The sequence below is a fragment of the Brachionichthys hirsutus genome, chromosome 1 (assembly GCF_040956055.1).
Source record: "Brachionichthys hirsutus isolate HB-005 chromosome 1, CSIRO-AGI_Bhir_v1, whole genome shotgun sequence".
NCBI lineage: Eukaryota > Metazoa > Chordata > Actinopteri > Lophiiformes > Brachionichthyidae > Brachionichthys > Brachionichthys hirsutus.
In genome coordinates, this window is record NC_090897.1 from 10,860,865 (window position 1) to 10,888,379 (window position 27,515).

General features: G+C 43.7%; 1 protein-coding gene across 1 annotated transcript; it reads right to left on the reverse strand.

Annotated features, from left to right (window-relative positions):
* On the reverse strand, positions 1–25,042 carry cgnl1 (cingulin-like 1). Its single transcript, XM_068752458.1, has 18 exons — positions 23,384–25,042; positions 23,079–23,170; positions 20,858–20,963; positions 20,337–20,426; positions 19,434–19,570; positions 18,269–18,407; positions 17,797–18,009; positions 9,439–9,645; positions 9,252–9,356; positions 9,010–9,162; positions 8,531–8,701; positions 5,669–5,830; positions 5,396–5,485; positions 2,811–2,894; positions 2,485–2,609; positions 1,795–1,903; positions 1,513–1,676; positions 1–1,433 (listed from the first exon to the last, which is right to left on the reverse strand). Exons 1-18 carry the CDS (start codon positions 25,040–25,042, stop codon positions 1,274–1,276), a joined length of 3,966 nt encoding a protein of 1,321 aa, XP_068608559.1. The 3' UTR covers positions 1–1,273.
* Positions 25,043–27,515: the final 2,473 nt, after the last annotated feature.

Consider the following 27,515-nt stretch of genomic DNA (forward strand, 5'->3'; position numbering starts at 1 on the left):
TGAGAGTAACTGCAAGTAACTTTATTTTAGTTTCAGCAGGATTTACATACATGAATGTATATAGAGAGGTAGTGGCAGGTTTTAGTCTCCGTCCTCTCTCCCTCCACAGGCACCACATTTAGGCAAATTCAGCTCAGAGCCAACTGAGTGCAAAACATCACAGTGGGACAAAAACATTCATTATTCATTATCCCATTTGAAGAAGCGATCGTTCAATCGGCTGAATGATAATGAAAGGGGGGCCACACATGGACAGATCCAGGGAACACACACAATTTAAGCCATGTACAACGTTAAAAAGACGTCCACATTCAGACAAAAATCAACAGAAATAGAGGTTATATTAAAGTGTTTCCAGTTTACTAATCACTTCCAGATATGCAATGGTTCCTTTGTTATGTTCTATGGCTGTCAGAAATCTAGATTAAATCAATGATCACAGACAAGACTAAAGAAATTTAAGTTTCTTTTTTATGCCTACGTCAAAATACTGTGATAATGCAATTGTAAAATGTAACCTACCGGTATATGAAATAACAACAAAGCTTATTGATAACATCCACATGGATCCATATAGAACAGCATAAAAATGGACGTGCACAAAGTCCCTCATTTAGTAAAACCTCCACCAAGTCTGGATTTTGCATATTAAAGTATGAATAAATTACAATAAACATTCTGGCAATCCTCACTTCTTATATCCAAAGTTGATCTTCATTCATTAAAAAAGGGTGAATATATTTTATTTGAAGGAACGATAGAAAAAGGAATTTTCAGACACTATGTATAAAATCAACATATTTGATATGTATAAAATATCTGGGTTAATAACTTCATATTGTTCATAAAAGGCAGTACTGGTTGCTGGTTGTTGTTTTACAGTGCATTAAAGAGTGCATTTTACTACTGCTAGAATAATCATTGACAGGAATGTGGAATCCTCTGGGTAACAAGGAAAAAAAAACACTCAATAGAAATGACAAATGTACAGGTTGACCAGGTCCAACTCCAGTTTACCAGTTTAAACAGTATTTACATGTCGCTCCTACGGGACGGGCTGCTTTTACTCACTAATGTCAGCGTTAATACTGAGTGATTTTTATGGACATCATAAAAACATTAGTGTATCCAGATATTAGCTGGACAGTTGGTGGATATTCATGCTGACGTCTGGGTGTAACACCGACAGTCTGGTTCAGAAGGCCCGGCTCTCCAGCCGTTCAGCCTGACAGATGAACGTGCAGCAGCTTTATCCTGCACCCACGCGGCTCATTTACATAGAGAAGGTGGACAGGATATTGTCCTGACTTGAGGAGCGCTTGTAGCCCGATGATGAGCTGAAGTACGTCTCCCCATCGGTGCTGATGTCATCGTCGTCGTCGTCGTCGTCATCATGCAGGGTGCTGAGCAGCGGGGCAGAGGTGTTCTTACGCCTGGGACAGACAGAACCGCGTAATAAGAACACCGTCAATTTCTGTTTGTTGTTTCAAAGATTTTGGCTTTGCGTTTTACCTGATCTCATTTCGCAGAGCTTTCAGCTGGCCCTGGAGCTGCTCGTTGGCCTCCTGCTGCTCGTCCAGGTCTCTCTGTAGCTTCTTCTTGCTGTGCTCCAGTCGGTCAATCTCCTCCTCAGCCTCGTCCATCTGCCGCTTCAAGGCCTTCAGCCGCAGATTCAACTTAAAGAGCAAACAGGCGTAGGAGTAAAGAAAAGTTCAACGAAGATCAGAAAGTATTTTCAGCCCCTGTCAGACTTTATCTAGAGGTGTTAAATTCAGTGAGAGTTTTATTGCATACCTGATCCTTCTGATCTTGCATCGAGTTCTGTTCTTCTTCACCTTGCATCACCATGTCTTTCGCCTTCCTCTCCAGCCTGCGGTTCGCCTGCTGCTGGTTGGCACGCTCCCTGGAAAACATCAAGATCCCTCACCATGCGACGCAGCGGATCGTTCTGACTCGCATAAACCATCGACTAGAAACATGGACATACTGTGGCCTCTGTGATGTCACCAACAGGTTTTTGTGGCGGCTCTGGCCGTCCCCCGTCTTGGCAATGTCTGACTCCGCCTCACTACCGGCATATCCAAAAATGGACAAAGAGGTGGCAGCAAACTTCTTGGGCTGTCTGTCAGCACCACTAACTGCACGGCAGGCTGAAGTATTTGTCCCATATTTGCATAAAGAATTCACTAAAATTCACCCACCCGTGAAACCTAGCTGTTAGCTGCCAAGCAAAGCGTCCACTCCCTTCATGAGGCATAACTTTAGGCCTTAAATGTATCATCACTCTGACCTGCACACTTGTAATGGGCAGGGAAATTGGCCTCAGCATTGAGAAATGTCTCTGACAAAATGTGATATTAGTTTTTCTAGGTGGGATAAATACTTGGGGTTCATGTGGACAACATACTTTTGGAGTAAGCTTCCATTGCCCCTTACATCACCTATTCATAGCATAGTCATGTCTATTCCCAGACCTCCTCTCACCTTTCCTCCTCCTCCAACCTCTCCTCCAGCTCCTGGATGCGCTCCTCCAGCTGGGATACCAGGCCCTCTTTGCTGGACTTCTGGGAGCTCTCGAGGTGAGACAACCGGCTCTTCAGATCTTTGTTCTGCACAGGTCACAATGATATAGTGGGCAATTAACTGTTAGTTTTGTACAAAAGTCTGAATTAGAAATTGATATATGGATAGAATCAAGTGAAGAAGACAAGAATGACATATGACTGAAATGATTGTGTGTGTGTGTGATTTGTGAGTTTGTGGAGCAACAGTGTGTGTAGTTGTTTTCCCACAGACAGGAGAGTGTGTACCTGTCTCTCCAGAGCAATCTTGTCACACTCCAGGTCCTGCCTGCTAGCCCTCTCCTGCAGGAGTTCATTCCTCATCTGCTCCACCTGTCAAGCCGAGTCCAGACACTGTCAACTCTAAAGTCCACACAGTCTGATGACAATTATTAGCAGACACTGAGTTCCACTCAGCAGCAGAAACCACCGCGGCGGTGATCACCGGTGGACGAGTTAATGCTCGAGAGGGCCTCGGTTAATTGGTGAGCTGGATTTTCTGGTTTGGTTGCATTCCACCTTTTGTTTAGTCTTTCATATAAACTCAGAGTGACACAGTGTTGTAATAAATTATGTAAAAATAAATCAATGACAGAAGTTAGAGACAGAGAAATTAAATATGCTTTTATGTTAAGGATGTGTGATTAAACTAAATTACTCATAGACAGCACGGGTAGCAGGAGCGAGCGCAGCACAGCCAGCGTCTCCCTTGAGCCGGTCCCAAGCCCGGATAGGAATGGCATCCGGCGTAAAACTTGAAGCATGTAATCAAACTTTAAACACGAAAGTCATACCGGATCTGTCGAGGCCCGGATCATTTTACATCATGCGATTATGAGACTTAGACGAGAGTGAAGATCAAGATCAGTTTCATTTGTAAATGAGAAAGTTAGCTTAGCATTAAGTCTGGAAATGAGGGGAGACAGCAAAACCGGTCTCTGTCCAAACCCACCGAACGACACCGGTGATGTGATTTGAGTAACTTTCAGAGGCGCTGGTGGGAATAATTTATCTCCAGTCGCTGATTCCTACTTTGTCTAACATTTATGCTGAGCTAAAACAGCAGCTGATTTTTAGCCTCGTATTTAAAGCACATACGGTGGTCTAGATCATCTCATCCGGCTCTCAGCAGGAATGGGAATAAAAGTCTATCCAAAAATGCCAAACCATTCCTTTAATAGTAAACTGGTTCCATTATACATCCATGAAACATGAACATGAAATCAACTCGGAGGCTTAACTGCATGACCGCTCAGCGGTCGCCCGGTTCAAAAGAAAGGAGGATGAAACCGATCGATATGGTGGTGACGGTTCTTTCTTTGTGAGAGCAGCTTAGAATTTGGTGATATTTTATGCCAATTAGTGGATGACAGTGTGCTGCTCTGATGAACGATGGCCCCTATAACTGGTGCACCCAGCTCAGTGCTAGAGGGAGCTGAATCAGCGGACTGGAACATACAGCGAAACTAATCTGCTTTGTGAAAGACGGCAGGAGAGGAGAGGGGAGATTACTCTCATTTAGACAGGAGAGGAGCACCTGGTGCCAGGAGAGACGCAGGTGTTCTTCCTGCTGCCTCTGCTGCAAGCCCACCACCCCTCCAGCCCACAGGCATTAGAGCACACACACACCCGCACATGCCCACACCGTGTGTGTGTGTGTGTGTGTGTGTGTGTGCACGCACAATCACATACACATACCACAAGCTTTCAAACGACTGCACCCAGACTCCTAGCAGCCTGATTGTTGCCGTGACAGCGAACCCCAGACATGCTGAACCAACGCCACTGTCACTCTCCTCATTGTCAGGGATTATTTTAAAAAGGAAACCATTGAAGTAAATGTAAATACGCTGCTCGACCACATTAACGGGCCCACTCCTTTTAAATTTTGGTCATAACCTTTGAACTGACTCAGAGGAACCCGTAACCAAGCTAAATTTCACAGCTCACATATTTTTCTTTGAGAAAGTGCGACGAAAACACCAACCACTACAGAATGTCTTTTACACGAGATGTACACATTAAGAGAAAATCAGTAGGGCTGCAAAAAAAAAAAAGGCAGTGTTATTTGAAAAACTTTATAAAAAAAAACCCATCCTCTCTGTGATTAGTAAGCATTCTCCCATGGACAAACAGCAATCCTAATAGCACTTGCACTTTATCTAAATCTTACTTCGCAGTGCTTCCGTCAGCAGCTTTATCAGCAGGGAAGGAAAACTGGAACATTTTCTTGCAAGGATATAAAAACCGACTTCAGGCACAAGAACTGGATTTGTTCTTGAGATGTTACCGAGCACAATTTCCAAGTGAACTCAGCAACCTGAACACTTGAGACTTTTGGCAGTACCCGCATGACGGCTCAGGCGGTGCTGCAGTAAGAAGGGTCTTTTGTGGCTGATGCATGAAAATTGGATAGACGCTCCCAGACCGTGCCGGCAGGCCGCCAACCTGAATGATTATGCAAGATCATCTTACAAAGCAATAACCCTTCCACTTCATCCAGACCCGAAATAAAGTCAGAACTTGTGGAGTGAGGACAATATATGTAAAAACGCAAATACACCTGAGAGAGCGTCGGGCTAACATATGAAACTGCACGTAAATCATGTGTCGACTCTTTCTGGGCTGTATTTGGGAGCTGATATTGTTCTGTACTCATCACATGACTACATAGATTTGTTCTGGCTGTCATGATGTTAGTGATGAATGACAACGCAGCATGAGACCTGGATATCATTCACAGGTTGGGATGAACCAGACATGTCAGCGCAAACACTGGACAGAGGCGAGCACCGACTATGAGAATGCGTTGGTCATGTGGTACGTTCGTGTACCTGCTCTCTTCCACGGTCGATCCTGTCCATCAGCAGGTCTCCGCTCTGACGCTCCTCATCCAGGTCCAACTCCAGTTGAGCAACCCTGTCCTGCAAAACAAGCAGTTGCATCCACACAGGCGGTGAGTGCTGCTATCCGTCTGTTTTCTGTGAATATTAACCCTGACTGATGGCAACTGTGATTTACTGAGGTCTTTAAACACACCAAGTAAGCACCTCTCATAATGCCACTACTAACAGAACATGATGGCTTTATTCCAGACCAAGAGTTACCTCAATGAGTTTAGCTTGTCGAGTTTTGTCCTCCTTAGAGTTGGCCTTCGTCTCGGCCTCCTCCTCTATATCGTGGATTCTTTTCTCAAGCTCCTTCTCCCTGAGCAGAGCCTCGTCTCGCTCCCTCTGACACCGGTGCAGGGCCTCCTCCTTGTGAGACAGCTGAAACCAAAATAGAGAACATTCTTTAACGCATGAAAACATTAGTTTTGTCTCGTTAAATACCTTCACCACAGAAAATTAGTTGTGTCTCATTACATGTTCCTCGGTGTGTTTTAAGCACTTGTGCATAAAATGTAGAGTAAATCCAGTTCTCATAAAAATCCATCTCCTTCTTCCTTATGTCATGTTTTTTAATCAAGTAATATAACGCTGGGCTGATGACCAACACTTCACTTGCTGCTTAGGGGAAAGATTATTTGCTTCTCCTGAGTGACTAATGGCTCCTTTGTACCTCATGTTTCCCGTGTTCATTCACCTGCAGTTCCCTCCACAGCTGGAAAACTAACCCCCCCCCCGGCCACTGCTCAACACTCACGAAATGAAAATTCATCATATACCTTTGTTTCTCACCAAGAATAAACTCAGCCATTATTGCAGAAAGGTTCCATATGTCATCATGTAAATACTTGAGCAATACCTAATTTAAGATACAGAACTGCAGCTGGGCCTGTGAAGACTTGGAGAGAGGCGTAATGGCTAAAAGGCCATTTGGCTACAAGTGTACGGGTCATAACTTAATGCAGATCTGGGGAGTGAAAACTGCTATGACTATCATTTTTTTCTTTTTGTTAACTTGATCAGGTGTCTCTTGTAAAGAGACCGTTGCAGAAGAGGATCACACTTATCATGTTAGTGTTATTCTGCCAAGTTCACAAGGGCGGAGATTGATGGGCCATTTCAGAGCAACTGGAAAAGTGGACTCACTCATCCCGGTCCAAAGCAATCCCTTTCCTCAGGCGGAGAGGAGGAGGATGCGAATCCTGCCAGCACAGCTTTCAAAACAATGATATCAGAACACTGACATCCTCTGCTTCCTGTGCACCAGCTGCACGGCGGTACATTGTCATGGATGAAAGCAGGAAAGAAGGATGACGACGTTGTCCCTACATACACATTTCACTCCCGAGCACATCCAGCTGAAGGCCTTTATCGGGCACGTCCAAAAAGCAACGGTGGCACCATGATATGCATGTTAAGCAAAGGCTGAGAGTAATGATGAAAGGATTGAGAGGAAAGTTCCTCCCACAAAGGAAACGGCACAACACTTATCTATTATTTTTGTTATAGGAAAACTCTTGATCTTAAATCAGGGCAGAGCCTGACAAAAAAAAAAACAGTTAAAGGTGCCCAGTGCCCATTCAAACAGACATGGTTCTGTTTATACATTTAGAGTGAGGGCATATTTTTATGACAGCATGACGAGCACGCCGAGTGCATTTAAATCATTCAAGACTGTTCATTTCTTTCTAAATCTCTATTGTTTACACATTGTCATTCTTGGATCGCTCCCTATTAAGAACCTTGGTTCTAACAGCTCTTATCTCCCTGCCCATTCAGCAGAAGCCTGTGCATCTAGCATGCACCCCTGGCGTACACGGTGTCCTGGAGTACATGCTGGTACCACACAAAACTGAACATTATGTCAGAGCAGCATAGAGGTTAAAACGGTTGGCTCAGTAAATTGCTCTTGCCACAAATTAGTGGGAGGACAGCATGAGAACTGTTTCACCACAAAGATTTAGAAGTACCTTGAGAAATGTATACTTGTCTCTCCCGGGCCTGAATATGTGTAAAAAATCTGACACTATAGTGTAAGAAATTATATTAGTATTGCTCCGTTTGGCCAATTCCCATTTCTCCCTGAACTTTCTTAGCCCTGAATGTCCTGGTGAGTTTTCATCAGACTATAAAACAGTGTTTGTGCGATTACCTCAAGTACAATCTTGACTGCCGCACATACTTCAACTAGTTTGATAGATGCATAAAATAACAAAAGCCACCCTCTTTCCAACATAAATTATTCAAAGTCCTCCATTTCCACACGCAACAAAAACATTCCTCACATTGCAAAGTGCTCACAAAGATTAATCACCACAATACAAACTAAGCAGTGTGGTCAAAAGCTTCAAGTTTACAGCCAAACATCAAAGCGTCATAAAGGAATTCTCCACATCTCCATTTTAATTCTGATTCTAGGAGCAAACTAGAGCAGAATCTTTCGGTGGGTTGACTTGACTCAATGGCTTTGGGTTTGGGAGGGTGGCCGCCAACAGAAATGCCTGAGTGATGACATGTCTCCCCTTTTACACCGCCTGTTCAAGCCAGAAGCGTTGCACCTTTATTACGCCTCCATGTTTTATAAAAAAGGTACAGAGGAGACATTAATGTTCCGCCTCTGAGCCAGCAGTGGAGGTAGCAAGACTGTCAAACACACAACCGGATAGAAGAAAGCAATGGCGGTGTTTTGTTTTGTGGGGGCTTCTTTACTTCCAGGCAGAGGATGAGATCAACCACCGCAAAGAAGGGAAGGCACGTGATTAGTCGTCCATCACATCTGCATAATGTTACACAAGCCGCTGCTGTTTTACGTCACTGAGTCATGTCTAATATCACGCATTGCTTTGTAAATCAACTAAGGCGGTGCAATGTTGTACAAACTCTATAAAAAACGGCTTCTGAAATAAGGAGGGCGTTGAAGGGAGTGAGTCAGAACAACGGCTCATCATCTGCCGGTCTGCACGATAGGCCTCGGTTGGCTGACTAATGATGGCCCTGGTTTGACCCGTCTCACCACTAGACCAGCGTCAGCATCCATGTCTGGGCCCATTACGTTAGATAAGGCTGACGTAGCCCATGTACCTCATCTTGCAGGGTTTTGGCAGTCAGCAGGTACTTGTCCAGCTCCTGTCCTCGGTCCTTCAGAAGTTTCTGCAGTTCTGTCAGTTCCTGGCGGTTCTTCTCTTTATAAATGTCGATCTGCTCCTGCAACTCACGGGTGGACGACTGGGAAGCATCCACAATGTCATTCATCTGGAGGCGCAGTGGGATGGAGTACAAACCAAAGATAGAAAGGAATGTGAGCAACAGGGGACTTTGACAATCATTTCATATCACTAATTTTAAAAATAAAATAAAGGATCTGCCTTGATCAAATTATTCTAAAATACCCTTAAGGATGCCCCAGACGGCCATAACATTGCCTTTTCTTAGAGATTAATATAACTGCACTTCCTGCATGTGACCTAAATCTCAACTCATTGTTCTAAAAAGAAAAGAAAAAAAAAGCATTTAATGAGCATTTGCTGGGATGAATGTCCGACACACTCGAGCGCACCCACCTCCCTCTGAAGTTTCTCCACCGTGCGGTCCAGCGACCTCCTCTCATCATCTATATCGTTCTTCATGTGCTTGAAGTGCTCCTTCTGAGTCCTCTCCTCCTTGAGCCTCTCCTCCAGTTCCTTCTGGTCAATGTTCAATTTGGTCAAGTTTCTCTAAAGAGGGACAAACCATTAAAAGATGGCTGCGTTTGCAATCGGGAGCTGCATTTGTCTGCAGTGTGATGCAGCGTTGCTAACCCCACCTGCACATCCTCCAACCGAAGGGTCAGTGCTCGATTGGCTCGTGACACTTCCTCTTCTTGCTCCTTGATTTCAGCCAAGGATTCTTGCAGTTGCTTTTTCTCTCTCTGTCCGGTGGACATAAAATAGTATACAATATAAAACTAGCACCAGCAGCAGTTCTGTAACCGCAACTTCTTGACCTCTGACCTCCAGTCGGCCAACTTTGTCTGCCAGCCTGTTCTCCTGCAGCTTGGCTTCATCGATGATGCGGTTGAGCTTGGCAACCTCGTTTTCCAGCTCCTGCACTCGCCTGCGCAGCCGCTCAGCTTCCTGGGTCACTCGTCCTGCCTGGCCCTCCGCTGCACCCTTGGCTGCTTCCACTTCAGCCTTTTCACGGACCACCGCTGCACTGCTCTGCAGATCAGAAAGGGACACGAGGCTTTAGTACAAAGGAAGCAGGAATCTGTGACACTCAACATGAAGTGGAACAAGGAAGTCCAACGGAACATTTGAGATGCTCAAATGCCTCATGCAACAAGAAGCCATTTGAAGTGCTTGGTTTCCCAATGTAGCTTTGTTGCCATGGAGACAGAATACCAATTTCCTTCCGCAACCCTCTCATATTTCAGAATAAACCAGAAAAGCACTCAGAGCACAGACTTCCGCCAAGTAGCTCATTTCCCTCGTAATTTTATTTGCACCATCCACATGGTGATCTGGATCATCATCAAAATATTATAAATTGTTTTTGGCATCTTTATACACAAGAAATACATAGTTGATTAACAGATTTTTGAATCCATAAATGGGTTTTTAATGTTAGAATTTCATATTTTTTCCTGACCTCATTCTGGATCAGATCCAGATGAAATTTGGTGGCAACATAGACGTCCCCACCCTACATGACTGTCAAATTCCCTAAACATCGGCCAATAATCAACTGAGATATTGAGGAACAAATTTTAAAGCTCCATTGACTGCAAATTTCAAAGTGATCCATAATCCAAGATCTCTTCTGGATCATCACCAAAATGTTTAGCATCTGTTTCTGGTAACATTTCCAACATTTCCTGAAAATTTCATCAAGATCTGTCCAGAACTTTTTGAGTTATCTCTCTAACAGTCAAACAAACAGACCAACGCCGGTGATTACATAACCCCGGCTGGGCGGAGGCAACTCCAAGTAAAGACAATTAACCCTCATTAGACTGTATTGTACTGCGGTCTACCATGCTAACCCACTGAATCGTTTCAGTCAGCAGGCCGTCACGGTAGATCAGCTATAGGTTCTCTTGTGAACACTACTCGGGCCCAAACTTATGAATGAAGAGCAGGCTTTGACTCTGCTGTTTCAGGGTGGAGTGCTATGAAGAAGGGGGAAGAATGGAAGACAGAAACACGTGGGAGAGAAGAAGACAAAGACTAAGAATCAACACGACTCAATCAGTATCAACAATAAAAGGTTTCGCCTACGATGACATCCTGCTGACAGTGCCAGTTTGAGACCGAGCTGCTAAGGTTTGTTTGGAAATGTGTTTTAGATGGAATGTTAGGAAACCGGTTTGTCAGTATCCTGATCATTTCATTAGAATGCGGCAGGACTGTAGCCTGAACAACACATAGATCACAATCCGGACAAAAAAAGACCCAAACATGAAATAGAACTACCATCGTTTGGCGTGGACATGTGAAAAAATATATGTCCGCCTTAATAAATACACAGCAGATTCTAAAGGTCATGAGATTTTACTGGCGAAATGCCAGGAATGAAGGCTGTCATAATACTCAACTTCTCTGTGTCCATACGTGTCTCTGTGTATTCTGTATTTTTGCAAGTTAGAGTGCCGTATTTTGTGTTGGGCTTTTGAAGGAGGTCCCAAAGGTGGAAACCTATTCAAAATATCAGATGTGGCGTTAAGTAGATTACTCATCATCCTTTAGTAAATTTAGTGACTAAGATCGGGTGTGAATAGGGGCACCTCCTATCCCAAAATGTGACGGGTGCCTCCCTGCTTCAGCAGCAGCCGACCAGTCGGACCCGTTTACCCTGTCACCACAGAACCACCAACCTGACTGCATCTCTTACTCTGGTGACGGGAGTGAGAAACCCGGGACAGACTCAGTGCTGTCGAATCCAGAGATTAAACACACCTCAAAAGATTAGAAAGAAAATACACAAAGAAGCTAAGCCACTGTAACGAGTACTTACCAGCGTAATACAGCACAAACTCCTCCAACTCAAGTAACCAGAGAGCAAATACCTCTGTCAATGCAATGAACATCATTAAAACCAAAACTAGAAAATAACTTCCAGTTGTAAAGAACAATCCCTGCAATGATTGATTATAAGAGGTGAACAAATACTCTTACCTTTAAAACAAATATTGTTGTCTCTTGAAACAAATGTCATCCTCTTTAGAAGATTTACTCGTCAAATAAAAATACAGCTATTTGCAGAATACACACAGGTCATGCATGGATACAGAAAAGTTGAGTATTATGACAGCCTTCATTCCTAACACGAAGACATTTTAACACTGACAATGTCACATTGTTTAGATATGCCTCATTGCGAATAGTACTAATAGTACTACTACCACTCACATCGTAAAAGTAACTGAAAAAGTGCTGCAAAATATGCATGCAAACCCCGACCTTCCATAAAATGGAACCAACTCTTCTCTGCACAAAATTTAAGCACTAGCCATTGGAACCTTTCAAGATAGCTTGCAGGCAAACGGAGTAATTATATAAATTCCTCTAACTGTCACTGGTGGAGGCAAATATAAAATTAACCATCACTACTGCTTTGAAAATTTCAAACCAAGAAAACACCAAACCAGAACATGTTGAAATCCACCTGAGGTCCTTTCTTACTGTAAGATTCTTCAAGTACCAGGTTTATGGGTCGATGCGGTTGTAATTTATGATGAGATGATCTAAGTTGCTGTGTTACAGGAACTTCCTCATTGTTTGAAATCTCACATATTAGTATCTTTCATAGTAAAAAAAAACAACAACAACACAATGCTCTGCCTGTCCCACTTCCCACACTGGGTCACACATCCTCAAAAGAGGAACAAAGCCCGGCTTGAGGGTTGAGGACCCGGCTGCTGTCATTAGGGGGCGGGGGGGAGCTTATCAACTTCTTTTTAGCTTGCAAGAAAAACACAAAAATTCACTTTAGCGAGAATCGCTAATATTACCCATTAGTTCTCCGCTAACTAGATTCACTTATTATTCACTCAGAAGAGGTTAATCATTTATAACACAAGTGTTTGAGCATACCTGACAGTCAATCAATGATAATTTCAAACAAAACAATGCCATAATCAGCTAATAAGCAACGATATATTTAATTTGTCCAGAACGGTTCTTTATCGCCTCTTTGAATACAAATTCAACAAAGACACCGTCACACAAGTTCACTTCGTTGTCGTAAAGTATCACAGAATATAAGGAAATGTCATATCACAAGTACTTTTGCCTCGTGGAACACAGTTTCACCTGGGTCCTTGTGTGTACTCAACTATTTATCTAAAGTTGCACATTAACCAACTTTGTGCAGTCTTTGAAACACTGCACAAATGCTTGAAGTAACGAATGCGCCCTGGGTCAGGCGTTGTGGTGAAATATTGGCCCTCTCTGCTTTTTCCTCATTTGCAGGAAGAGTTAATGGTCTAAAATCAAACACAACTGATCAGTCAGGCATGATAAAAACAATGTAAAAACTGACTGAACTGACTGTTCAAGTAACAAAGTTCCATTGCAAAACTTACGACAACTATGAGAAATAAGGAGTGTTGCACTCAAATCATAACGCACACAGACAGACCGCTGTTAAGATGATGCCATTTCAATACCCACAGGTTGGAGAGACATCAAAATATATTAGTTAAGTCAGATGCATTACTGCCATACATTTATAAATGCATGAACTTTGTTAAGTTACGGGTGAGAAGTTGATTCTGGTTGCAGTTCAATAGAGCACACTGAACCAGCGACTTCCCCTTCCTTCCACAGTGGCTGCAAGAACATGCTGTGATTTCACTTATAAAAAAGTTCCAAGTCGATTGACCGATGCCAAATGAAGTTTCCCTCGAAGGAACATTTCCTCTCGTTTCCTCTGTTCCATTACTTCTGGTGAATTCCCTCTCTTTCCCCTGCACTTCCTGTTGTGAATCCTTCCAGCTCTCTGTCTTTTCTACGTTCTTCTGTTCTCTGTTCTACTCTCAGGCTCAAATTTCACGTGATAAGACATGCGTCGATTAAAATTTCTGTTCTGGTTTGTGTCAATAGCAGTTATAGATCAATCATCACAAAGCCGTAACCCTCTAGTTCAGCTCACCTGCTGATCATATTGCAGATTCAACAACGTCCACCTGCCGCATCTGTCCTGCCAGAAGCTCCTATAGACTATAATAAAATTCACTCATAAATTCATGGGCCTGAGGATGTTTACGAGTTTTTACAGGGAGTGGTTCAATTGTCTGAGTTTTTCATATCCTAGTGGACTTAACAGATATAAAAAAAAAGTTAATAAGACATTCAACTTCTGTTACGTCTGTCTGAAGACAATCCAGTGGCACATTTAGGTTTAGTAGACATTTGTTTTATGATTACTGTCTAGTCAGCTGTTTTCTGTTTTGACGGTGTCCTTATCGTGGATTTGATCTTTGTGACAAAGAGTTGTGACAAGGAAATGAAGCCTTTACTAGAAAGTGGCCTTGTCCTGAGTCTGACGCATGCATTAATGAAAGCTCACTCACGGTCACAACCCAAGTGGCTCCCTGTATGGCAGCACAAAACCTCATCGCAGATCAGGGAAAGAAATGACAAAAAGAAAACCGGAGGGTTTGAACTGAAGGAGTAACTAATACAAGACAGCTGAGAAGCATAGGCCAAAAGGGGGAGAACCGCTGCCATGCTTGTCCTTGGAGGCCGAAACAGAATCCTCCTCTAAATGGGTCTCTGTGTACAGCCACACCACCCGGTTTTACAGATAATGGTGACATTGTGATCCTGCAGGTGTTCTAAGAAACACTGATCACAGATGTCTCTGATTGGTCGCTGACACGCCGAGTCAAAATCAGAATCTTAGTGTCATTTTAACAACAGCTTTCATATTTGAGCCAAACTTCCTACGGATCTGTTAAAGTTTAATTTTTTTATGTGTAAAATGGAACTAATGAAGAGAATAAGGAGAGGAGCTCTGAACAAAATGTACCGTCGTTATATTTCAACTGATGTTCATGTTCCAGTAGATAAAAGACAGAGACAGAATTTAAAAACACACACAAAGAAATGTCAGATCCTTATTAGTTTACTGGCCGGGTGGATTAGAAGGAGTTGGGTCACGAGTCTGAAGATTCACCTCTAATACCAAATATTCTTGGTCATAACAGGAGGGAATGAGCCTTGACTCGAGCTAGTTGTTTTCACATGAGGCTCACAACACGCAAGAGCTCCATGAACACAAGCATCCAGGCCGCCGACGGATTTTACACGGACGGGATCCTCACAGGACAGAGCTCTGCATAACAACATTTTCCAAAATAACCATTTCAGATTAAGATGTTGGATATTTAACTCCCATATCTGGAGTGTTTACGTCTATGAAGTTACCAATGAAGCCATTTGAAGCTCATATTTCAATAAAGCCATGGATAATTCTTTGCCGTCTCCGTCGAGATCCAGAAACTCTCCCCCATCACTGGTTTCCTCATGTGCTACCTTGTGTCTCACTCTCCCATCAGCTCCTACAGCTATGCTGAAATAGGGTGCTATCATCAAACACACAGACTCAGGCCGGAGTCTTTACTTTCAAAACAAGCCCAGGGGGAGCTCATCTCTGTGCTACATAAATTTGACGATCAAGACAGTGAGGCTTCAAGTTCACACACGGGCAGAGATGACTCGAGAAGCCAGCAGAGGCCCGGGTGAGAACGACGCAGACCAGAAAATGAATTGCATTTAGTGGAGTGGGTGTCGGAGATCGCCGCAGGTTCTTGTGGAAACTGTGGAGTCGGGAAATGGAAAAATACAGCATTTAGGACTGGGATCACAGATGAGCTTCGGATAGCAAAGTGGTCGCATTCCACACTGTGGCAAAGGGGCTGCAGGTGAAACAGGAACTGGAAGTGCTGCGATAAGTGCAAGGCTCTGTCTTTGCAGCAAGGAGTGGAGGGCTGAGACCTATTAATGACGCTAATATGGAGAATCTGGAGGAATGCCGAGACAGGGCTGCAACTGCAGGAGTCTGAAGAGGCAAAACGGAAATATCTGAGCCTCTCCCACAGGTCGGAGTGACTGCAGTGTAACAGAGCTGAAGCCGAGCGTAAACGGACCGCAGGGAGCGCCTTCTCCTGCTCCGACCCTGGCATTCCAGGAACCTCTCTCCACCGGCCGCACCTCAGCTTTCCACGTTTTTACATAGCGGCCCATGCTGACACAAAAAGATCAAATTCACTTCAAAAACACACAGAAATCCTTTGTTGCCTAATATGAAGAACTCATAAATGATGCTCAAATAAGTGGGTTCACATCTCTTCAAGAAAGCATGATGACATTTGGTTCCACACTGATGAAATTCCACACATTTCACCTCATTTGAAACACAATGCTGCTCTCATGTTGTGAGACAAAACAGGCCCCGTGGTCTTTTCAGGGGTTTAGCCACGCACCCCCCTTTATCTTCAGCATACTGACCCACTTATTCATCGTGTCCCAGCCCCCGCTGCTATTATTGTGTGAAACAAACTCATCATTCATCTTTGAATGAGGTCCGCAATTACCCTTGCTTTTTCGAGGCGCAGAGAGAAGAAGGGGCACGACGCGACTCGGGAACGGTTGTTCATTAGATTAGCGACGGCTTGCCACTGCAATTAATAAATAGTGCTCCAGTTTCCAGCATTTCTGTTTGCATGGTGCCATAAAATGCCACTCAATGGGGGGGTGGGGCTCTGGTTGGAGAGGATGGGGTCAGGAAAATGAAGAGATAAGTAGTTCGCCTTTGAGTGTATTTGTGAGTAATTTGGACTTCAAAAGGATTTCATGGGAATATTTATTATTCACTATTTGTCAAGATGTTTTGGCCGCTTGTGGCGAGCACACATTTTGAAACCATAAAGTCTAAAATTGAAGACATGTAATTTTCACTGACATGAAATAAATGCTCATATTTTGCAGCTTTAATTTAAATGATCCAACATCTGTCTCTTTTATGTGTCAGATCTCATCATTTGCAGCTTGAAGTTGAGTTAATCTGCACAATAATTCAGTCTTTCAATCTAAAAAGAGAACTTTACTTTAAGGACACAATCAAAGGGTTCTGATGAGAGGGCACTTCTTCACGTCTTAAAAGAGAAATAAACAATGACTTCATCTTGCCAAGAGCTTCCAAAGCAGTGAGTGTAAACCCCCGACGACTCGCTCGAGGGACCATTACCTCTGAATGCTCTCACAGACCCTTTATGCAGCGCGCTGCTGTGGACCCCCACTAGGACTGCAGGAAGCCCAGAACAAGGGCGACTTCCAGTCTTTAAGACAAACAGGACGCACGTGAGCCACACGGCAACCTCATGAAAACAATGTCTTCGGTCCTTTCAGTGTCCTGTCTCCTGCTATGCACGTCTCATTTTTACTCTCCTCCCTTTCCAAAACAAAAGTTGGCAAATCCTTTGTGATCAACACAAACTGTACTCCTATTTATTCAATTATGAAGAGCGGCTGGCGCTATTCTCCTCGTGCTGTAAAATGCCACTAAAGGGTTCAAGGAGATACATTCAGTGGTGCAACTTTTTCAGGAATGTTTGTGTAACAACCCAACATTTTAATACAGATAACGGTAATCAAACGGCACCATTCCGGTAAAAATGTTCCTCCCCGATGAAAAACGTAAGATAACAAAATGCCTCCATACTCTGAGTCTGCAAGAAGATAAACATCCCATGAAAAATGATGACAGGTCGGATTTAAGCGTTAGAAAGTGTTCAGTGTTCATGTGAGCAGGTTGCTCCATCGACACAGTGAAAATGTGTGACCCTATGATGACCCCAACACACCCCAGCTTCTCGCCGCCACGGGCCAGAATCACATCCTGTGCATCGTTATGCAGTGCTATGACATCACCATGCCAAATTCAAGGTTGTGAAACAGTGATGATGTATGATATTTAAAAATTCTTGTATTAAATCCTGTGTTGATTTGTTACATTCAGGACTTCACCAAAAGCAACGGCTGTAAATTGTCCTGTTTTGGACTCCATTTTCTGTAAATGCTTTCCACAGACAAGCAGCGGCACTGAAGCTCATTCCGAATGTTTCCATTTTGAAAGCGTTTTGTTCAGTGTGAATACGAAAAGGGTCTTTGTTGCAGCGGTGTTGCACAACCTCAGTTAGAGCTCCCATGATGCAGAGCTTATCGCCCCGCTCCGCTGTGACAGGGTGTGTTCTCACTGTGGGGGGGGGGGCACAGGAATGAAAGGAAATAAAGAGGAGGATGCGCAGCACAGAGGAGAGAGAGAGAGGAGGGAAAGAGGAAAAAAAGAACAGAGAAGCTGATTACCTGCTTGGCCTCCTCCAAAGATGTCTGCAGCTTCCTTATTTCCTTCTCATGATGCTCCCTCATCTTGTCCACCTCCTGATCATGAGCAGCCACTTCTTCCTTTAGGGCACCTTTCAGGGCTGTCAGCTCTCGCTCCCGTCTCCTCAGCACCTCCTCCTGCTCCTCCTTCAGCAGGAGAACTTCCTGCATCTCCAGCTTCAGTTGCATCATGTCCTATGTTAAATTAACAGCTGGTGAATTTCAAGCTCCAAGGTCCCAATACGAAAGCGCGTCTCTCCACTCGTGACAACAAAGGTTAAAGCTTAAATACAGTATGATATAGCAGCTTAATTTAACTCCCTCCACAAATACATATTATTTAAAGCCTTTAGTATTCAGGCAGAACAGAAAATCTCATTTGTTGCAGTTGTTGTGGGGACCATTTTCCATCTGCCGCATGTTCGCTAGAGCAAAGAGCAGCGCTGTGCTTTACCGTCAGAATGGCGTCTTTCTCTCCGTCGGCGGATGACTTATTGGCTGAGTCAAGCTCGTCGTGCATCTCTGACAGCTGATCCTGTAGGTCTCTGATCTCCGTCTGATATTGCTCCCTTTCCATCTTCACCTGGAACAGCCTGACAAGCCATCCAACATGTCAAAACACACTACGTGCACGCTAAATACTGTCTATGTGCACACAGACACACCAACACACCTGCAGCTTAATTCACACAGATGAACGGTCTGACCGTGGAACCCACGGAGAGCCGATGTTAAAACGCACGTGAGCGAGAGCAAACCCATAATGTACAAACTGCCTCCACACAACAACACTGAGGGGGGAGGGGGGGGGGGGGGGTGATAAGTGATGTGAGAGACTTCAAACAGATCAACGTTCAGGCTGAGCACTACTACAGGAATCTGGTCCTGCTGTTAGAACAAAGAGGGGAGTGAATCCCTGGTTTGATTCCAGGGACTTTTCTGTTGCTCTTCAATATTGGCAGTTTAAAAAAGGCAAACATACTAAAATCCTTGTGTTAAAAAGAATGGACTTGAGAAGCAGAGCAATGTTTGCTATTAGAACATTCACCTGGAAAAAAAAAAAACACGCAGGAAGCTGAATCTACCGATGATAATCAACTGAGCAAAAAAAAAAAACAGAACTTGAGTTAAACTTTAAGGTTGAAAAGTTCTCAAGTCAAAGCACAGATGGCATCACCAGCCAAAGGCACATTTCCCTGCGTTTGCTATCTGGAATCTTCAGAACGGTTTATGAAACCGGTCGACCGTGGACCCGTTCTGGGTTTCAGACTGAACAGAAATCGGTCTCCAAGCAAACATTAATGGCCCCTACTGAAAGATGAACCGAACAGGCGGCACGGTAACCAGATCAGTAACTATCAACAGTCTGACCGGTTTCATTAACAGACGTCAAGCACTGGTATGTGACAGCATGCGAAGAATTCAAGCGTGTTAGAATGAAACTTGTGTCTCCGTCAAGTCTTCAGTGAACAACGACGTGATCAGAAGTAAACGTTGACTGAACACCGAGCGCGTTTCTTCTGATGAACAAATCAGCAGGGATGAAACACTCAGCACCAACTTCGCAGTCTAACAGCCAACGTAACGGATTATTGATTATTGTGGTTCTCTGCACTTACTCTTCCACTGTGATCTGCAGCTCGGCTTCCGTTTTGGACAGTTTTTCCGTCACACGCTTGCACTCCCCTTCGCTCCACTCCAGCTTTGGCTGCAGCTCCTTCAAACCAGCTACTGTCCTCCGCTCAGCCCGATTGTTCTAAATTGTGAAACACAAATCTGAATATTACGATTCACTGCATTAATGTACCAACGTCCCTCTAATGAAGATAAACAGGTTTGGTCTAGTTAGTAGATCCACAGGTACATACATAAAAAAGATTAACTGAAATGAGCTTCAATTACAATGTAAAAACATTCCTGAAAGTTTTTTTTTATTCAATCAACTTTCAATGCAAATAAAATTTTGATACTTTCCTACATATTTTAATGGGGGCGAAAAACATAGAATTGCAGTTTTCAAGAGACTAGCATGTTTCTTGTATAGTTTTTTTCCAATTCTGTGAAAGAAAATTTACTTTGTTTTGCTAAACTTAGCCCTTTCATTAGTCAAGAATCTCATTATTTTTCTCAGATTGAGGGTCATCTTTTGAATCATGTCAGGTTAAGCAGATAGAAATGTTCATGATTTCATCGTCAAAATTGTTGCAATACTTGGTTGAGACATAAAATGCGGCAGTGAACAGCCTCCCCTCTCCTCAGATTGTGCAATCCCTCACTAATTGGGTTTTCAGACACTTTTGATATGCATACATATTATACATGACTTTCAGAATTTCTCAAAATTGGACAACCAATCAATACAGGATCAGGATCGTCACTCTGTATGGCTCATAAATGTTTAAATCTGACTCTGTCAGTGCCTCACCAGCCACAAACCTCACCGCACGTCACCATTTGGAACCAATGTTCCCATCAAACCCTTCATTTTTTTCCAAAAAGGTGTTAATTAAGACGGCTGTTACCTCAAGTTGTCTTTTCAGTTCAGCCATTTCTTTCACCATTTCAGCATTTTTCTGCTGCAGAGCTCTGGTCTGAGTGGAAAGGCCCAGGGTCTGACAAGAGGTGGACAGAAGATTAAGCATTGGTCGGTTCTTACCAATGTTAGGAGAGGTGGTAAATCGTCAATGGTGACAGGCATCTGTAACCGCAGCCTGACATAACGTGCACACGGGTTGGAAAGAACTCATTCCATGGCTATGAACTCAGTTTTCTTATGTGGTCAATTAGGATGTCAAAGGCAGAATTAAATGTTTATTTTTGACATTTTATGTTGGCACAAATATGTTTGTTGTAACTCTCAGCCTCTTTAAAGCCACTTCAGCCACTTTGGCTGGCAGATAGCGACAGCATGAAGATAAGAACTGGACTTAAACAAAAATAATTATATGACTTCAGTATTAAAAACAAACTAACAGATAACCTAAAACAGTATTTCTTTAACTTGTTTGTGTTGCACAGCTGCAAAGACACAACAAGGTCTCACTTTTCCGTCGTCTTGTGAACTCGCTGTGGCCCGAGACTTCAGCGTCTGGATCTTTTCAAAGACAAGGTTGACCTTTCTATTTGTTGTTTCATCATTGTCTTTGCTCCTGCACACACACACACACACACACACACACACACGTAAACACACAGGTAATTAGAAAGTTAAAAAACCCTCTCAGTGTTTATGGGTTGAGGAATAAATTCCAGACTGTTCTGGGAGCAGGGTAGCTCATTCCCAGCTTAGAGAGGTTCAGGAAGGATCACACTGCTTTGATGTGTCACCTCAGAGCACAAACAGCTTCATTACACCCACCCAATAAACCAGGAGTCACATGAGCAGAAAAATCAAACCTATGGGCAGCATAATGGGATTGCTGCCGAGTCTTATTTCATCATCTGATAAATTAGGGAGAACTAGAACTGAATGTTTCAGCAGCAATGCAGGGGCTGAGGCGTATTACGGCATCTAACGCTTTCAAATACAAACAGTATGCGAATATTGAGGGAGCAGGAGCTTCTTTAAAGAAATAATAATGTGAAGCGCTTGTTCTTGGCGTTTAGATGACATGTTTTAATGGTCACATGAAGCATTTAATTCATGTTGAAATGAATTATTGAAACCAAAATGTGTTTTTTTTTTTGCATCCGTCAGTGAAAGAGAATATTATGCAACCACTCAGGTTTGTTTGTCCGTTTGTCTGCAATGAATCTCAGAAAGTTATACAACAATTTGTATTCAATTCTGTGCAGAAGCAGATCTGATTTAAATGCAAGATTCCAGGTATAGATACAATTACATTCTGGATCACACTTAATTAATGAATGCAATATTGGTACTGCTGATAAAACCATGGTTGCAAATCTAGAAATGGGTTTCCAGGATCAAGGACTAAGTGGTATTTTTTATTTGGCATGAGGCAGATCAGAGCAACGCGGTGTCATCCCTCTCTGATAAATGCTTCGATTGAGCCTGGAAATAAGTTCTGATTAGTCAGGTTTTAGTGACGATGGTGTGGGTGGAGCTCTTACACTGTGTATACTTTCTGATTAGGAATGGATTAGTGTCAGAATGACCACACCCTCAACATGCTCCACGTCAGGTCTTTTCTCCCTTACAACATAGTTTATGCCTCAATTAATAAAATAAAAAGCTCCACTACAGCCTGAATTTATTCGCTGTCGAGTAAAGCAGCTTTGTCTTTCGTGTTTCAGAGTTTTTCCAGATGAGTAAAGGCCCAAAAAGGAAAAAGGAGGATTTTCTTCTTCTTTTTTTTACCACGGAGCGATATTTATCCGTCAGAATTCAGCGTAGCAACACTTTCACATGACAGCAGTGATATATTCTTTCAATAAATAACAAGCGGCACAAACCCCCCACCCTCAAATATCTCCTCTCCTCATACAGATGATTTTCATTAAACCTTCATAAGCCTTGTTGGGGAATGTTTGTCTTTTCCGTCTCGGGAATGTGGCTCAGTTTCAGCCTCAGCACTTCCAGCTGTGCTTCCTTTCCTTTGTCCCGTGACTCCTGACCTGTGGCCGGACACACCCAAACCGTTTCCTGTTCTCTTTCCACATTAACACAAGCCTGTAGTACATGCAAGAACTGTAGAAGTATAGAAACTGTTTTTTTGCTCCAAAATTAAATGCAACTAATGAAACGTGCTGAGAGTAAAACGTATATACTGTATCTCATCAAATTACGAACTTAACCAAAAAAAAGGCTGCAAAGAAGGCCTAAAGCTCATCATAACCGTCTCCTTTAAAAGTTCACCTGCGGTTAACCTTTTTAACCCACCATGCCTTTTCCCTGCCGGGCAACAAGTGTCTGATTACAGGAGCAAACAAAACGCCAAGTCTCTTCAGCAAAGAAAAAGCAGTGTGAGAAAACAAAATCCAGACAGCTGGATCACTCAGAGCCTGGATGGGAGGGGAAGAAGATCCACATTCCTTCACTTTTATCACAAACAGCTCAGCTCTGATAAAAACCATTTGCGTGCTCCCACTGAATCGTCTCCCCCGCCAAGATGCCTTGGCTAAACGCTACAACATGTGGGATTTGAGATTTAAAGGGAGCAAAATGCTTAGTTTGTGAATCACTCAAGAGTTAAGTTAAGACCATAATATTTTCCCAAATCTTGGTCACATTTATTTTATTAATAAAAGCAAAAATAAAGCTAAAATTAAAATTAGCAAGAATAGAAACGCGGATAACTCACCCATCCTTGAGATAACTGAAGAGAATTTGCTTTGCCGTCTCTTCGTGTGTTTGTTGTGAAAGCTCCTGCTGACCTTTCAGAAGATCTGGCGTCTTCGAAAATTAAATTAGAGAAATGAAATAAGGGAAATAAATAAGCAAGAATATGTCTTCTTCTCACACAGAGATTCGATTTGATCATAAAGATTTCGATAGCTGTGGAACATCAATAAGTAAAATAAGGCTTCAGTTTAAAAAATGCCACATTTCATCTTACAATTGTTAGATCCGATCATCAAGCAAGAGCATAGCTCTCTGGCGTCTTACCTGAACATCCGCCTCCGTACTGGGACTTTTGTCTGAGCTGGAAGGTGTTTTGGATTGCACCACTGATGTTGAAACCACTGCAGGTGAAGAAGCGCCATCATTGCTCTCTTTGTTCTTCAAAAGGAGGGAAGAGGAGTGAGTCTGTGGCTTTCGATAGGCCTGGATGGAGCCCAAGCCCTTGGAGATGCTGCTCTGTGGAGAGCCGGGGGAGCCGGGTGCGCTGGTGGCGCGAGACGAAGCCCTGGAGTCAATATTACCATCTACAACCGTAGACCAGGAGTCCTGGCTGCCAGATGATCTCTGAAGCCGTAGCTGAGAGGGACGCAGGACGTGCTCCGTTGACTTGCCTCGCTGGCGGCCAAGCCCATCCAGGTCGCTGGAGCCATCTCCCCACCTGAAGGCACTGTCCACACTGCGTGAACGCTTCCTGTCATCTAGGTCAATTCTATTCCTACGCCCCGCTCTGCCCCTGCGATGAGGTGTGCCATTTTTGCTGTCAAACTTCTCTATGAGTTCATCAACCCCAGGAATGGACCCTGTGTCAATGTCCCTGCCTGAACCAGGGGCAAATGGGATGTAGCGACGATTCTTGTGGCGATTGATGGAGTCAGCATACAGGGCTTCCATCTGTTCATCCAGCAGACTCTTGGACGCAGAAGGTGAAGAGGAGTGGCGCGAGCGCGAAGAGGGCTGAAGAACTGGCCCACTGGAGTCACTCCTGTGTACTGGAAGAACATCAGGATCACGGCGGGGGCGCTCTAGGCTGGAACTGGAACTGCTCACAGAGCTGGTGGATCTGTATGATGTTTTGTTCTGTTCACTTGTGGGACTCGACAGTCTAGAAGGTTCAGGATGGGCTGCAGGCACGGGTTGGTCTTGGATTTCAGGGCCTCGTTTAGTCTGAGGTGGATTCAGGCTGGAGAAACGAGGCTTGGACTGTGGCTCAGCCACTTGTGTCAGGGTTCTGCTCTGAGGCTTTAAGGGCTGGGTTGAAGGCAAAGACTGAGGCTGTAACTTTGGCTTGGATGCATCACTCAGGCTTTGGGATGGAATTTGCCTTTTGTCTTGATATGCAAGCACTTTATCCTGGCCCAAGCTTGATGACTTGGCATAGGATCGTGCAGGTAGAGAGGATTTGGGAGGCAAGTTCTGCTGTTGATTCCAAGTCTCAGCTGGAGGCAAAGGCCTTGAAGGTTGTCTGCGGCGGCCATCGAGGTTCAAGGAGTTGGTTTCCGGATCATACGGCTGCAGTATCTCAGGGTGTCTCTGGAAGTTCATGAGGGAAGAGGATTTTCTTCCTAGTGAATCTGCGGCACCGTTTTGTGGATCAGTGTAATGCTTCGTCTTCTGAGACCTGTACTCCACGAAGGGGCTTTTAGAGCCAGCTTCCATCGCACCCTTGAACTCATACTCCTCATAGTTCTCGATAAAGGAGCCCTCCGTGTCAGTGTATCCGTTAGTGTTAGGGTCCAGGTAGGATTGAGAGCCCCTGTCCTGGTTGTTGAGAACTACATAAGGGTGTCCATCTATACCCTGGACACGGATGCTTAGACCATATGAGCCAGCTCCGTTACTGTGGGGCCTGGAGGGACGGGATGGCGGAGCGTTTCCCCGCTGTGGTCCACTGTGGGGAATGCCAGTCACACTGAATGACTCCATCAGGAATGCAGAAGGAAAATAAATCCCTCTTTCTGGATAAGGTGGGCCGCCTCTGCAACCAGTGGTTTAGAAAAAGCTGTATTAGTGAAAGAAGAGCCGCGCCACGATTCTTTTTAGAAAGATGTTCCACAGTTTCAAACTCTTAGGACAAACCAACACCCTGCTGCAATTAATGATGTTGTCCACTTTCATTTTCCTTCTTTGTCTTAGCATTCATTATGTTCCATTTTCTCTCCAGACAGATTTTGTTTCTGCAAAACTATTCTAGCAATGTCTTCCGGCAAAAAACTAAGACTAAGATAATAGGAGTTGAGGTAACATCTAGAAACCACCATTACAGTATCACTGAAGATGTGAGTCAACATCAGTCACATTCTTTTAAGCAGCAGGAATGAGTGGGTGCCGTTTAGAAGGTCTTACAGGTAAGTGACTGAGAAGTATGGTATAACGAAATGACTGTTTACCAAGCACGACACAGAATACGAGTTAAAAAGGTTGAGAGAAAGGAGCTGAAAGATAACACTCCGACGCGAGTCAGCCAGACCTGAGAAACCTGCAACAGCCCGTCATCACTGCAAATAGTGTGTATGTGTGTGTGTGTGTGCACAGGATAGTTAAAATTTGGGAATGACTTTAATGGAAAATTCAAAAAGGATTGACAACATCTTATCAGGCTCTGTTTTGTCACATTTCTAATAATAGGTAGACTTCTCAAAGTCATTTTACAGCATGACCGCCAGAACGCATCTGGTAATAAATAAGCTCTGAACAGATTGGTTTCTTTTTTCGTTTCTTTTTTCAGGCTGCTGCATGCGCTTTTGATATATTTATGCCGGGAAATTCAATGAAGACAAAGCCAGCAGTCACCATGTGTTTCATTGGACAAAGGGCTTCGGACAGGTTCCTGTTTGTCTTGCTGATAGCATCGCGTTCTACCGGCTACAACAATACAAAGATGGACCAGGAAGAAAGACACTGGTAACAATGGCACAAGCGGGATAATTTACATTAGCATGAGGGAGATAAAAGTGTAGCACCATGTAGGGTTGGGAGTAGTGCTGACTGATAAGATGCATTTTAGCTCTGGGATATGAAGATGCATGACAAACACACTCAATGAAAAGGGAGCATTAATGCTTTTTACACAAACAGTCCATTCACATTTAACCTATTGGATGAACCGTCACCATTTGGCCAATCAGAGGGACCGCCAAATAATTTTAGATCTGGCTGCAAAAGGCCAAAGTGAGCAAAGATGCAAAACACAATTCAGGAGCAGGACAGCTTTGTGTCTATATTTTCTATCCATCCATTCTCTTCCGCTTTGCGGGTCACGGGCATTGGTGGAGCCTGTCTCAGCGTGCTATTTACGGGGGTACACCTCGGACGCGTCGCCAGCGCATTGCGATGCCGCGCAGAGACACGCACGCGCTCATGTTCAACAGGCCAATAAAAAAGTCCTATCCTGAAGTAGGATTTCAAGGTGTCCCTCGGAAAATGAGTGATGTGCATTTTAAAAATATATGGCATGAAATGCAACGTCTGCTGTTTTTTAATGGCCCCAATATTTCATAAATGTAGATACTTAATTTCAAATGTTGCTTGCAAAGTTTGGTTTTATTTTAGGTAGGATGAGCTGCCCCCTCCCAACACTAAAGCGTACGTCGTTACCGCAAGTGATTTTAATGAGTCAATGCTTATTGGCCAATCTTTAGTATAGTGAGAATTAGCGTCTGTCAAATAAAAGGGTCAAATATAGAAAAAAAAAGCTTAAAATGGGACAACAAACTCTTGCATCTTTGCTGACATGCATGTAAAAAATAAAAGAGTCTAAGAAGTTTTTGGGGTTTTCTTTATTTCCATTGTCAAAAGAGGAAACACTGAACTTCCGCTAATCTCCATCACAGGGACGGTGCTGCCTTCACTGACCCATGTGCTGCAGCGTGAGACGGGTCAGCGCAGAGATTTAACCGAGGTTACTCTGCTCCGTCTCTCCCTCATGGGGGAACTACTCAACCTGTGCGACAGAATTCCGGCTGAGGTGAAGCGCACGACGCGAAAACGCAAACAGTCGAGCCATTAAATAAGTTAATGTAAAAAAAAAAAAAAGCTGAGCGCGTCATCCAAGGCCGGTGGGGAATTATAAAGCCATATTTACGCGACTGAGCGGGAGGCATGTAAACGCAACACCGGAATTAAAAGGAGCTACTTACTGTCAACAGTAAAATCATAGCAGCGAATCCGCATAACGTCAACAGCAAAAAAAAAAAAGAGCTTGAGAGCCCAAGCAGCCGGTTAGTTAACAGAAGGTAGTTGTTTAACACAAGCAGCTGGTTAGTTAACAGAAGGTAGTTGTTTAACACAAGCAGCCGGTTAGTTAACAGAAGGTAGTTGTCTAACACAAGCAGCTGGTTAGTTAACAGAAGGTAGTTGTTTAACACAAGCAGCCGGTTAGTTAACAGAAGGTAGTTGT

What these genes read in the sequence shown, in the direction of transcription:
- cgnl1 (XM_068752458.1), bottom strand. Translation starts at nt 25,042, where the DNA reads ATGGAGTCATTCAGTGTGACTGGCATTCCCCACAGTGGACCACAGCGG. An exon ending in GTACGGAGGCGGATGTTCAG is followed by an intron (nt 23,171 to 23,383) that starts GTAAGACGCCAG and finishes TAATTTTCGAAG; the next exon opens with ACGCCAGATCTTCTGAAAGG. An exon ending in GTTCACAAGACGACGGAAAA is followed by an intron (nt 20,427 to 20,857) that starts GTGAGACCTTGT and finishes ACCTCTTGTCAG; the next exon opens with ACCCTGGGCCTTTCCACTCA.